Source organism: Notamacropus eugenii, chromosome 1 (assembly GCF_028372415.1).
Source record: "Notamacropus eugenii isolate mMacEug1 chromosome 1, mMacEug1.pri_v2, whole genome shotgun sequence".
In the NCBI taxonomy this organism is placed as follows: Eukaryota; Metazoa; Chordata; class Mammalia; order Diprotodontia; family Macropodidae; genus Notamacropus; species Notamacropus eugenii.
In genome coordinates this window covers 181,753,153-181,766,566 of record NC_092872.1, presented here as the reverse complement: position 1 = coordinate 181,766,566, position 13,414 = coordinate 181,753,153, and the positions used below count along the sequence as shown (strand labels likewise).

The 13,414-nt window shown below is 44.4% G+C and overlaps 1 protein-coding gene across 5 annotated transcripts in view; it reads left to right on the top strand.

Moving 5' to 3' along the window:
* The window catches only part of SH3PXD2A (SH3 and PX domains 2A), a 351,604-nt gene extending 338,637 nt beyond the window's left edge, over nt 1-12,967 (top strand). For all 5 annotated transcript variants that reach the window (XM_072621444.1, XM_072621442.1, XM_072621441.1 and 2 more), the window contains one exon: nt 1,765-12,967. In XM_072621444.1, the coding sequence (XP_072477545.1) occupies nt 1,765-3,741 (1,977 nt within the window). In that variant the 3' untranslated portion in view covers nt 3,742-12,967. The remainder of the gene's footprint in view (nt 1-1,764) is intronic.
* Nucleotides 12,968-13,414: the final 447 nt, after the last annotated feature.

Sequence of the window (13,414 nt, the reverse complement as noted above, 5' to 3'; positions counted from 1 at the left end):
CATTGGCCCAACACTGTGCTTTGTACTGACTGACCCACCCAGCCCCACCTGGGATGATCTCCTTCCTTACCACCACTTCTCAGCTGGCTGCCCTAAAGACTCAGCTCAAATGTCGCCTTCTACAGGAGAATTTTCTGGGTCTTCTTAGCTACTAGAATCTTCTGCTTTATAGTAGCCTTTCATCTGTATGTATGTATCTTGTATGAACCTATTCATTTCCATGTTCTCTCTTGTATCAGAATGCAAGCTTCATGAAAGAAGGATCTGGGTTTTTTTGTTTTTGTTTTTGTTTGGATTCGTCTTTCCAATGCTTAATGCCATGCCTGACCCATGGTAAGGACTTAATGCTTGTTGAATTATTAATTGAAAAGGAAATCTGAAGTAGAAGAAATTTCAAGGGGTTGGAGGAGTCAGGGAAGGCTTCCTAGAATCCAGCAAATTTTTCTCAGTACTTGATCTCTCGTTAGCGTTGAACACCGTTGGCCAGCTCTCCTCCTAATTACACTTTCCTTACTTAGCTTCTGTAACACCATTCTTCTGGTTCTCCTCTTCGCTGATTTCTCCTTCCCATCTCCTTTTCTGGTTCTTCATCCTCTAGCCCAGTAAAGTGTGGATATCCCATGATGCTGTGTTCCATAACTCCAAACTGCCTAAGTGGGATGCTAGCACCTCGAATGCTACATCTCCAAGACAAAAGTCATCATTTTCTCCCCTCCGTGTTCCCCTTCTCTCAGCTTCTCTAATTCTTTTGAGGATGAATCCCATCTTCTCAGTGACCCAGGTTAGGAGCCACCAAGTCCTTTCTGACCCTTTCCTTCCCCTCACCTCCCACATGAACTCCCTGGCGAAGTCTCATTGATTGTACATTATCACATCTCTTGTGTCCATCTCTTCCCCCTTTACCTCACTACTGCCCTCACTCAATCCCTTATCACATTTTGCCTGTGAAATTTTAATAGCTTTCTAACTAGCTTCCTTGACTCTGGTCTCCAATCCATCCTTCACACTGTTGTGAAAATAATAATTTAATATTAGATCCTCTATATTTGGCATTTTATCTTTCTCCTCTGTGCATTCACGCAGGCTCTCCCACATCCCTGAAATGCACTCTCTCCTCATGTCCAGCTGTCAAAATCCTTTTATTTCCAGGCAGACAGGCTTACTTACCCTCCTCCAGCTACTAGTGTCTTCTTCCTCTGCAACAACCTTCCATTCACTCTGTGGACATCTTGTATGTACCTAATGATGCACATTTTGGCTCTCCCATTAGAATTCACACTCTGAGGGTAGGGACTGCTTTTGCCTTTCCGCATAAATGCTTGTTGACTGACTAGTTGACTCTTCTAGGAAGCCTTCCCCAATATCTCCCCTTCTTTTCAACTAAAAGTCTTCTCTCTCTTCTTGGAGCACTTTGGGTTCTATGATTTTTCCTTTGTCCTCATCATTCATTCCCTTGTATTTTACTTATCTGTGCACATAATTTCCCTTTAGTAGAAATCTTTTCACAACTAGGACAATTTCATTTTGTCTTTTGATCCCCAATAAAAGGCACAGTACTCCATACATAGTAATTACTTAATATACATTGAAAAAGAAATAGAAGAAATGGAACCTAAGCTAAGTCTTGAAGGCATAGAAATGAGGCATAGTAAAGACTTGAGATGTGGAGTCCAAGTTCTGATGTGAAAGGAAAATACGAGATAATCTCTCCTTGTCCCCACTGTCCTCATAGCTCCTCAGTCTCTTTCTTCTCTGTTCTTCTAGGTCATTGATAAAAACTCAGGTGGCTGGTGGTATGTGCAGATTGGAGAGAAGGAAGGCTGGGCCCCTGCATCATACATTGACAAAAGAAAAAAGCCGAATCTCAACCGACGTACCAGTACTCTGACCCGGCCTAAGGTTCCTCCCCCTGCCCCTCCCAGCAAACCCAAGGAGGCTGAGGAGGGATCATCCGGCACCACAGAAAGTCAGGATTCCCCGCTTAAGCCCAAATATGAGGAGCCAGAATATGATATTCCCGCCTTTGGCTTTGACTCTGAGCCAGAGTTGGGAGAAACTCCTGGAGAAGACAGCTCTGGGGAGAAACGTTCCTACCAACCTCGGCGATCTTCTCCAGCATCTTCCCTGCAGAGGGCCAAGTTTAAGGTGGGTGAATCATCTGAGGATGTGGCCCTGGAGGAGGAGACCATCTATGAGAATGAGGGATTCCAGCCATATGTGGAAGAGGCCAAGGAATCCAGTGGTGAGGCTGACTCCCCAAGGGGTTCCTTGCTTTCACTCAACAGGAGAAGCTCACCCAAATCCAGTTCCCCCAAATCATCCTTCACAAAATTTAAGGCAGAAAAAAATGCTCAGCCAGAGCTGGGGAAAAACCACTCTACTGCCTCTTTCTCGTCTTCAGTGACCATCAATACCACCTGCTCCTCCTCTTCATCCTCTTCCTCCTCCTCCTTATCCAAGACTGGAGACATGAAACCCAGGTCAGCCTCAGATGCTGGGTTACGGAGCCCTCCCAAGGGTAGTGTGAAAGAGATCACTGATCTGAAAGCTGAGAAGAACTTGTGCTCCAGAACTAAGCCATCAGTCCGACCCAAACCCTTCCTAAGTAAAGGAGAATCCCAGAGCCAAGAGAAAATGGACATCAGCAGCCTCCGGCGTCAACTGAGGCCCACAGGACAGCTGCGGAGTGGTCTCAAGGGTTCAAAGAGTGAAGACTCTGAAACACTTCCACAGACAGCATCCCAGGGACCTGAGGAGGGGTCCAGGAGAGGGTCAGCCGACTTCATCACTCCTCCCACCCACACTCACCCTTCCCCCAACAACTGGACCAAGAGAGATCAAGAAAAGGAAGTTCAGGGCTCCTCCTATATAACTTCTGATGCCTACCAGAAGGTCCAAGACTCAGAGATCAGCTTCCCTGCTGGTGTGGAGGTAGAAGTCTTAGAAAAGCAGGAGAGTGGTTGGTGGTATGTGAGGTTTGGAGAAGTAGAGGGCTGGGCCCCTTCTCACTATCTAGTCCTTGGAGAAAATGAACAGTTAGAATCTTCCACAAAGGATTTGGACTTTACTTCTACCAAGACCAAGAGGAATGAAGGTAAATCAGATAGCCTGGAAAAGATTGAAAAGAGGGTTCAAGCTCTGAACACTGTTAACCAAAGTAAAAGAGTCACACCACCCATCCCATCCAAGCCACCTGGTGGCTTCTCCAAGACCTCTGGACTAAGCAATGGGCCAGTCAAGATGAGGAACGGTGTGAGGCAGGTAACTGTAAGACCACAGTCGGTGTTTGTGTCCCCACCCCCCAAGGAGAACAACCTCTCCTGTGCCCTACGGAGAAATGAGTCCCTCACTGCCACAGATGGCCTCCGTGCTGTCCGGCGGAATTCGTCCTTCAGCACTGCTCGAACAGGAGCTGGGGATACCAAGACCAGGTTGGTAGAACGGGCAGGAAGTGAGGGCTCTGACACATCATTGCTGCCCACCCAAAGAAATGGGATTCCTGTGTCCACCGTCCGGCCAAAACCCATTGAGAAGTCTCAATTCATACACAATAACCTCAAAGACATATATGTCTCCATCGCAGACTATGAGGGGGATGAAGAGACTGCAGGATTCCAGGAGGGGGTGTCCATGGAGGTGCTGGAGAGGAACCCGAATGGGTGGTGGTACTGTCAAATCCTAGACAGTATGAAGCCCTTTAAAGGATGGGTGCCTTCCAACTATCTAGAAAAAAAGAACTAACCACGTGCAGGGAACTTCTCCGGGCTGTAATTTTGCTTGCTTCAGCTGTCTCCTGGTAAGAGAACCAAGATGAAACCAAAAAACAAAAAAAAAGAGGAAGAAATCATTTTTAAATGGGGAAACAAAACCAAGGGTGATGGGTGACCAGAAATCTAGTCTTCAAATTTGTGCACCATGGCCGAATGGAAAGGTTTTTGCGGACCCAAGTGGAGGGTGAATGGGAAGGAAGTAAGGAAGAAGGCGGGAGAATGGAGGGGAGGGGTAAAACTGATTGATGTCCAAAGGCATTGGATTGGAGTGAGGAAGGGACAGAAGAAAAGGGAATTTGGACTTGTGTGATGTCACTGATGGGCTATGTGTGGTTGGAGCCCCCTGGTGGAAGCAAGGCTTTGAAGAAAAAGCGTGACCTGTGCCTTTGGTCAATAACTTGGATAAGGTGGAGGGGAACTCCATGCTGGCCTCTTCCAGCTTGACACCCATTTGGCACTCTGACCATAGCTACCACCTCGTTATGGAACACCACTGACGTCTCACCACCAAAAGCACCCCTGGTCAAAGATGATTTTGTTTTGGGGGTGCAGGTTCTATCTTTTCATCCCTCGCAAAAGAGCTTCCAAGGATGAATTTAACCTTCTAGGCAGCTTTGTTTAAGGAGAACAAAAAAACCAACCGATTATAGGCCAGGGCAGGGTAGAGTCTAGACTCTAGAGGCTTTGGAGACATCTAAGGCCAGCTCTGGACAGAAACCCTAGTATCTGTCTGTTCTTCTTGGCCAGCTCTGGAGTTGGGTTTTCTGGACTTCTTGCTTCCTTATTGTGTTTAGGCAGAAGTATTGCCTTTGGTCCTGCATAATGACATGGAGGAACTCTCTTTTTATGGTCATTGTCTCTTCTCCCCAGCCCCCAGGAAGAGAACCAGTCCTGCATTCCACTGGGCTCTGGGTTCTCTGCTGACGAAGGCAATATCGTAGCAGCACCAGTGTTTACAAAGAAAGAAAAGACTAAACCATCAGTTCAAAATCTACATTAGCGTCACTTGTATTGTAGTAGTAGTACAGGGTACTCTGTGTATGTGTGTTCGTGTGCACATCTCTGGTCACTGTTTTGCTCTGTGCTTAGGGCTTTGATTTTTATTATATTTGGTGGATTTGTTTTGGGGATGGGATGGGATAGGAAAGGGGGGGTCATTGTTTTTCTGAAAAGGGATTGGGGGGGATATGGTTGGGATTTTTGTCCTTTTTTTTCCTCCCCTGACAAGCCAAAATATTTCCCATTTGGTTTCCACTTGAGTCTGAAAAGTGTGGACAGCAAGACAGCCCAGGGCTGGTTGGGGAATATTGGGACTGAAAGAACCCACAGCTCTGGAGTGGCACTAACCAGGAAAGGTGCCCATATCTTTGCCTATGTTCCCAACGACACACAAGAATTGAAGATAAGTAAAGAAGCCAGAGTCTGAAATCAAGAGTGGGGTGGCTGCACCTCAGCTAGACCCTCATGGATTCTCGGATCCAAAATGGGGCCAGGAACAACTTCCTGCTTTGTTAAAAACTCTCATTTTGAGCTGTATAAAGTGATGATTCCTCCCCTCTATCACTGAACATTAGGGGTCAATGATATGAATCACATTTACAAACTAAGGGCTGTGGTTTATGTGTGTGTTCTTTGATGGATAGGAAGGCTTGGCACTGGACCTTCAGTCCTTCCAACCCACCCTGGAGGGCGTGCCTGTTGCCTCAAACGTTCTCCAGGCCTTTGATAATATTGGTGCTTTCAGAAGCTTGAGAGTTAACTTCTTGGAAGCTGAACTCTGTCCACACAGCTTGCAGTTGGATGTGTGAAAGGCAGAGAGTGGAAGAAGAAACACAGGAGCCAAGTACATGTTGGTTGTGAGTTGACTTTGGGGTACATTTTAAATTCGCTGTGATGGCTTAGAGGAAAGGAAGCCCATGGCCGCCACTGGCTCCCTTTGCAGAGGAGTGGTCTTCGCAGATTTCCACATGTGCCTTCGACTTCCAGTAGCTCAGACTCCATGTTAAGGAGTTTCATGCTGCTGAGTACCTGGGGGAGAGTTGGTATTTTTCACAAAGAAGGAAAGGCCCTCCTTCGACTTCCCTATTTCCTTCCCCCTACCATGTTTCCTTACCTACGTCCTATTCCTCTCTTCCCCAGACAACTTGTACACACAATATGTTACGTCCCAGGAGCCTAAATGAGAATACACCAGTCATCTCCATGCTTCTGGAAACCAGAGGGCCCCATTCCCACCCTCCACGGGCACTGCCTGGGGAACTGCGCATGCCCGGCCCTTAATCTCCATACACTGACGTGTGGCAGCTATTGAGAACTGCCCAAATTTCGTCAAAGGGCCGTTGTGAGATTTCTTTGTTTTTGTGAGGTTTTTTTTTTTTAAATTAGAAATGCTATAGTCTTCTGCTGGACAGTGTTAAATAGAGCAATACATGAGAGTTATCTGCTAGATTGCAGTACTAATGGTAGCGGGGTAGTTACTGGTGGTGTTATGATTTATTTGAACAATAATGATGAAGAAGTGGTTCATTATTTTTTAATTAATGCACTTTAAGAGTGGAAAGGAAAGAAACATGCAGAGAGCTGAGTGCATTACTTAAAGGTGCAGTATATGCTTTCCTCATTTTTAAACAGCACATATTTATTAAAAGAAAAAAGTAATTTATGATTATTTAAAATAAAATTTAAAAATTATAATGACCGTTGGGTTAAAGAAGTTTCTCTACAGTTGCCCCTCCCTTGCCCCTCAAGGGCAGGGCATACCCCCCCTCCCCCCACTTCTGCACTGAGCCAATACAATCTCGAGGGCGTTCATTCAGGTCAGGTCCTTTCCAGAAAAGTGTGGCCTATCTCTGACCAAACAAAAGCATCTCAGATGAGCTGGACTAGAATTTCCACCGGGAAGTCTGACTCCTTCCTGCCCTCACTTGTGTGCTTTGGGACCATGCTCAGCTCTGTCTCTGTTCTGGTCTCTTATTTTCCACGGGCACTTGTCTTGACAATCACTGAGTGCCGCAACCCTCCCCGCCACCCCCAACCCCAACCCTTACCAGCCCAGACACTCTTAAGTCATGAATCCCAGAGTTGGAAGGGACTTAAGCATTGATCAGATCTGACTTCCTCTTTTTATATGTATGGAAACTGAATCCCAAAGAAGAGATATGACTTATGCAGGGTGGTATGAAGAGCTGGGACTGACACCCAGGGTTGTCAATGCTCTTTCTACTTGACCATAAATGATAGTTTGCCAGGGTCCCACCTTGCTTATATTGTGGCATCCTTCCCCCTTCAACTTGAACACACCAGGGCAGATTGGAAGTCAATCATTGGTGGTAAGCCATGGTAGCTTAAAAAAAAGTAGGCAAATGCCACCACTTGATGACACCCTGCAAGTCTAGAGAGTGAACAGAAATCGCCATGCTGTTCTGTTCTCCCCTTTCTACCACTCCCCTTATTTCCCTTGTCTGTTGGACCAACCACCTAGTCCCTAGAGAGGAGCCAAAATGAAGGAAGGAGCTGGAGGTTTCATTACTTGAAGTTGAAGACAGGTAGGTATGAGGATCCCAGTCTTTCTTGGGCACGCCCATACCAGCTTTGCCAGGTCAGCCAGACTCAGCCAGAGTCCCTTCACTCCCAGGCCCCAGCGCAATTATTGAATGACCTGTTCTGGGAGAGCAGAGGGCACCCTCTGGTGGCAGATGAAAGTGATAGCCCCTCACTGTCAAATTCTACCACCTCCCTTCCCCTAACTTTAAAAAAAAATATGTTTTTAATCATATCAGAATCCAACCCTAGTTTTCCATTCGATCAATTGAAAATGTGAAAGGCTGTTGTATTGCTGTATACTGCAACTTTAATAATGATGAGCACTTCTGAGGTCGTTATTGACGTCTATATAATGCCTGAAAAGCTTCACTTGATCATTTGTTTTTATTTTTACTTTAAAGTTATTTTCTATTTTTTTCTTTAAGAGAAGAAACAAAAATAACTTCCTCTCTGATTCTCCTACTATGTCCAGCTTCAGGGGAAAGGTTTTCCAGGTCTCTGGAATCCTCTGTTCTGATCTAATGAAGAGCTGGTTCTTATGAACTGGCCCTTTGAATTTTAAAATGGACACCCCACCCCCATCCCCAAGCACCCGCAGCAGGGAATGACTTTCCTTCTGGGGAGTGAGCTTTAGGGGATGCTTTCACCCAGGGCTCTTCCATGTTCAGGTTTCTCAGTTTTAGACAGCCCTAGAGCATGAAGGGCGATAGCCCAGATCTGGCCCCAAAGAATTTCTTCCTCTCCTAACTTTCAGTCCTGACGAAGGCATTATATAATTGTTTAATCACTTTCAGACTTTTGTGCTGCGTATTTTACTGTAATCTGTATCCATTTGCTTTCCTCTGCAAAACATGTTACTGCTTATATCACCTAAGGAGAAACACAAGGGAATTTGGGTAAAGCCTTCATTATTTTCATATTACTAGTATTTGCAAAGTAGACATAGTGCTATTTAAATTTAGATTTTGGTTGGTAGCTTTTTTTTTAAGAAAAGATAAAATTATTCTTACTTTCCTGTGTTTATATTTTACTAATATTTTATCCTGTTAGGTTACTCTTCCTACCCCTTTCCCTCTTCCCCCATACTTTGCATTCTCAATTGAAAAGAAAAAAAATCTGAGGAGAGAGAGGGTAAGTGCAATATTGAGGTGAGAAGCATCAGGCCTTGTCTGGGACCTTGGGGTGGCATATGCTGCCATTCGAGAGCAGATGGAGCTGAAAAGAACCAGGCTTAAGGTCCTAAATGGGTGTATTGTTGGCTGGTTTTGGATACTCTTTTCCTCCTCTCCCCACCCACCACCCTACATCTTCGTTAAGAAAAAGGAAGGTGTCCACCATTTTGAAATAAACTACAGGCCAAAACAGCTGCAAGGTCAGCGAATTGAGAATGGGTAGAACAGGGCTAGGAAACAGCTAGGATGCCCCCAAGATGCTGGCTTCAGGAACAGAGGCCCTTTGGAGGGGGGAAAGCAGATATAGATAGATAGGCAGCTGATGGGGTACTATTTTGGTCACTTTGGCCTAACTAAACAGGAAAATTATTTGCTTTAAGTAAATGGGGTGTCCTGAAAGGTTAGCTAGAATATCACCTTCCAGCCCTCTCTCAGACCCCAGGAGCCTCTAATACCTAGGCTACCAGCAGTAGTATAGAAGGGACTTCTTTATTCCCCCCACCTCAGCCCCCATTTTCCTTTTTAAACTAAGTAACCTCAGTTCAGCTCATGGGCAGGAACCGTAAAAGCAACAAAGTCCTCTCCTTGGTACTTTCGATAAGCCTGAGTGCCATTGCAAGGAGGCTGTGAGGCCAGAATGAAACACTGATTGATGTTCACCAGAGCACCCACAGCATGACCCAGTGCTGGCCCACCCTTCGTGTGTTCATCTCAGCTGGAATCCTGCTGCGTGGCCCTGGAGTTCTGCTGGTGTATAGGGGGTTTCTGAGAGACCTTAGAGACCCTCCCTGGATCAGTCTGGGTCTTCCTGGAATTCTAGTCTACGAAGAGGAGGCTGTGTACCTCCTCGGGTGTTCTGTGTGTGGATAACTTGCATTCCACAGGTACAAACCAGACCACTGCAGCAAAGATTCCTTCTTTTAATTAGAGGGCGGCGCTGGGGTGGGCGAGATGGACAGAGTGAAGGTTCTTCTGAGGTTCCATGGATTGGTTCTTTGTGATCCGGGATCACAGTGGCCGTTTTGAGTTGCTGGTTAATCCCGTTCATATTCAGTACTGTACTGGTACTCCAACTCCTCAGTCTTCTCTGTTTGATGATACACACACATACACATACACACACACATATATATGCATACATATATACATATGTATAAAATATATTTGTGTATATATTATATGTGTGTATATATATATAAAGTCTTTGATAAACTCAATACAGGGATCTTTGGAGAGGGAGTTGTCCACAATGCTAAAGAATTAGATTCCCTCATTTTTTGGAGGGTCATGTGTACATGTATATGTATGTGTGTGTGGTATGTATGTGTAAGTGAATGTGAGTGTACATGTGTCTGTATACATTGAGTCTAAGAGAATATTGGGGGGAAGGTCTATTCTAGGTCAGTAATTTTCCCACTTGAATTAAATAATATGGAGTTGGGGGGGAAACCCATTACCAAGATGTCTCCATGTAAGGCCAACAGTGTCGGGCAGGTCCCACAGGGCTCTTGTGTGTTGAGTCCATACACTATTCACATAGGTGATTCTGGCTGGAGAGTGCAATGTGTCTTTTTTTTTTTTTTTTGTAATTATTTTATTAATTATTTGGTTGAAGACTTCACACTGGTGTTAGCAGACCTGCCTAGAGCAACCCAAGTCACCCCATCTGTATGGAGCCCGCTGTTCTTTATGGGCTCAGTGAAGGTGTAGAGTGGGAGTGGTAGAGAGGGGTGTTCCTGCCACCATGGTATCACAGGGAAAGTATAACCCCCTAATCTGCCCAGTGCCATGTATGGCCTCTTTTTCTGTTTGTTTCAGAATCCCTCTTCTGTAGTGAATTTCTCCTGCAGGTCAAATTCCAAATGCCCATGTAGCACAAAATCCCCACCTAGTGAAAAGATTTTCAAATTTGGACCTTGGACCTTTTTTTTTAGCTTTTTGGTCTGGGCCAATGACCTTAGTGATCTGGTTTCATCCCCATCCCTGGCCCATTTCCCTTAGGAATGAGCAACTAAGTGTTGTTTCCTCCAGTTGGTCCAGTCCCTGTTCTGGTTTTTGGATGATGCTGGCAATATCTTTGATAGAGGATGAGTATTTCCATTCCAGAGAAGGTCTAAAAGAGCATGTTGGTAGGAAGAGAGAGTCATGTCTGACTGAGATGATGGTGTGCATGTTTGAGGTAGCTGAGAGCACCTACCTGTTGCTGGGAAAGGAATTTCCTTGATGGGTTGTGCTTTAGGCACAAGATAAAAAGGAGGAGGAGGAGGAAAGAGAAGGAGGAGAAAACAGGATGGGTTTCAAGAAAGGATGAAAGAAGGAGTCAATTTTGTGTGTTTCAGGAAGGTTTTTTTTTTTTTAAGTAGGTGGGAAGGTAGTTAAGTGACTTGATATGGAGGGGACCAAAATAGGTTGGAAAAATTCTAATGACTGGCCATCTACAGGCGATTTCTAAATTAAGGGGATAGAACTAGATAGTTCTTATAGGGAAGCAGATTTTTTTTATTCAGTATTGCCCAGTTTAACATGACTAAGTATTTATCAATGATATTGTAGAGGGAATTCCTTCATGGGATGAGTCATTGAACTTAGTGACCTCCCTGGGCCTTACTGCAATTCTGAGATTTAACAATCTATAGCGACTTCAGGTCCCTGCTTAGTTCTGGTGCTGAGACCTCCTCCTGGGAACTTGTCAGCTTTCTGTAGGGGCATTGCCTTTGAACCATTTACAAAGTACATGCCAACTCTGCCAAGTACTAAGTGAATGCTCCTTGACTAGCTTAGCAAGAAAATGGTTCAAGGTGCCACATCAGAAGCAGTAAACCCAAAGGTTTGAGATAAAGAAATCCTAAGAGATACCCATCCACCTGTATCAGGGATTTGGCCAAACTATGCCACATGCTCCTCCAATGTCAGCCTTGGAGGTGTTTCACAGTGGTTGTCCAGAGCTTTTGGTTGGTCCCCCCAAGCAGACTCGAAGAGTAGTATCATATGCCCATCTCTACTATTTCTTTAGCCTGGACACTTGTGTGAACTCCTTATCTTAGTATGTGTAGCTAAGAATAATCAGTCTATTATCCAGGACCCAAGGACATATCATTTGTCTTCCCTGGGCAACCTGATCCAGGTATCCCAACTTTTTTCTTAACCAGTAACCATGATAAGCATTGTTCAAGAGGTCTATCATCCTCAGTTTAAGACCTCAGAATCTAGAGACAATCCACCCAGTAGATGGAAGATAAGGGCATAGCTAAGCTAAGAACTTAAACTCATTGCTTATGAGGTCATTCGTCCTTCAATGGTTTCTCCTAATGGTTCTAGCCATGATGACCTCCAGTTTCCCTTTAATGACCCTAAGGATATAAGATTGGCATTCATGGTGGAGAACATAGTCTTTCAGATCAAATACAGTTGTATCATTGTTTTGGGGATTCATGGGCCTTTTGGAGTGTCCCCTGTACACCCTGACCTAGATGTCAACCATTGGGTCTATCAGCCATATGGATGCTTAATTACTACAGGGAAGAAAAAAATAATAGACTCACTGTGCTTCCACTGGCACTCCTATTCTCAAAGCTTATGATATACTTATAAAATTAAAGCCCTTTGCTTGGATCAGAGATGTTAAGAAATGAAATTGATGGGCTTGGCTGCCCATTGTGAAATGCAAGACCCAGAATATCAAACATAAACCGCTTATACTTTAATTTCCTAAGGCTCATCACTCTTGACTAAATGAACAATTAGCTTTGGGAATAGACATGTCAACAGAAACACAATTCATGAATATGTTGCTCATTCTTCCCTGCAGTAAATCTTTTCATTGTGTCCATTTGGGGTATTGAAATCCTGGTCTCATTACTGGTTTCAGTAAAAATCTGCTTTAAAGTTTTATCCATGGAGTATTGAAGAAGAAAGAAATTTCTGGTCCTGGGAAAAGGGAGTAATATTCCATGAGTTTTTTAGGTGTATTTCTTGAATATTCTATCCAGGACCTTACAGAATTCTATCTGGTTTCCCTCCTCCCTTCCTTTTGAGTTCAGAGCAGTTTCCAAGGATAAAAACTACTGGGTTGAAACCCCAGTGCATTGTCTCCCACCTCGGCAAAGGATACTTGAAAATAGGAGTTATCATGTGTCATCTCTGAGCTTTAGTGATTTCTTCAACCAATGGTGGTGCTATGTGACTCCCATGTTTGTAATGTGGCTGAGATATTTTTAAATGTTATCTTCAAGATGCAGCACCTTTGGGAAAGGAATTTTTGTCCTTTCCAAAGGCCCCTGCCCCATCCCCTCAGCTACCCACTTCCCAGATACTTTGTGTATATTCACTCTGATGGGGCTTATTGGTCTGCAGAAAAGATGTTTCATCTTGGGATGCTTGTCAACTGTAAGGTTTGGTTTGTGATTAATTTTTTTTTTGTATTTTGTTTACATTGCATCTTATACTGCCCTCAAAACCAAATAAAGTTTTTGACCTTTTTAATTGAGCACAAATCGTCTCTTAATTTCCCCCTCCAGCTATCTGCAAAATGAAACAGAAAGAGCTTCTTTTATGAGCCTGCTGCTCAAACCATGAATATGCTCTCCCCAGTCACCATCTTTGTGGAAAGCAACCAGCCCAGTCAGGAATGGAATGCAATGTTGAGGGTAACAGAGATCAACAGAGAAGCCCTTAAGCTCCCACCATTAGCAATTGGCATTAATAGAACTAGTATGTCAACGTATTCAAAGCACTTACGTTGGTTATTTCATTGGAGCCTCATAATTACTGGGATATAAGTGCTATTATTCCCATTTTACAGAAGAGGGAACTGAAGCTCAAGGTGATGAAATAATTTGCCCCAACGTCACATATCAGGGCAAGACTTCATGATTCTAGGTTTAGCATCGTAGCCTGGCAGTAGAACATACTGCCTCTCAAAGTATACAC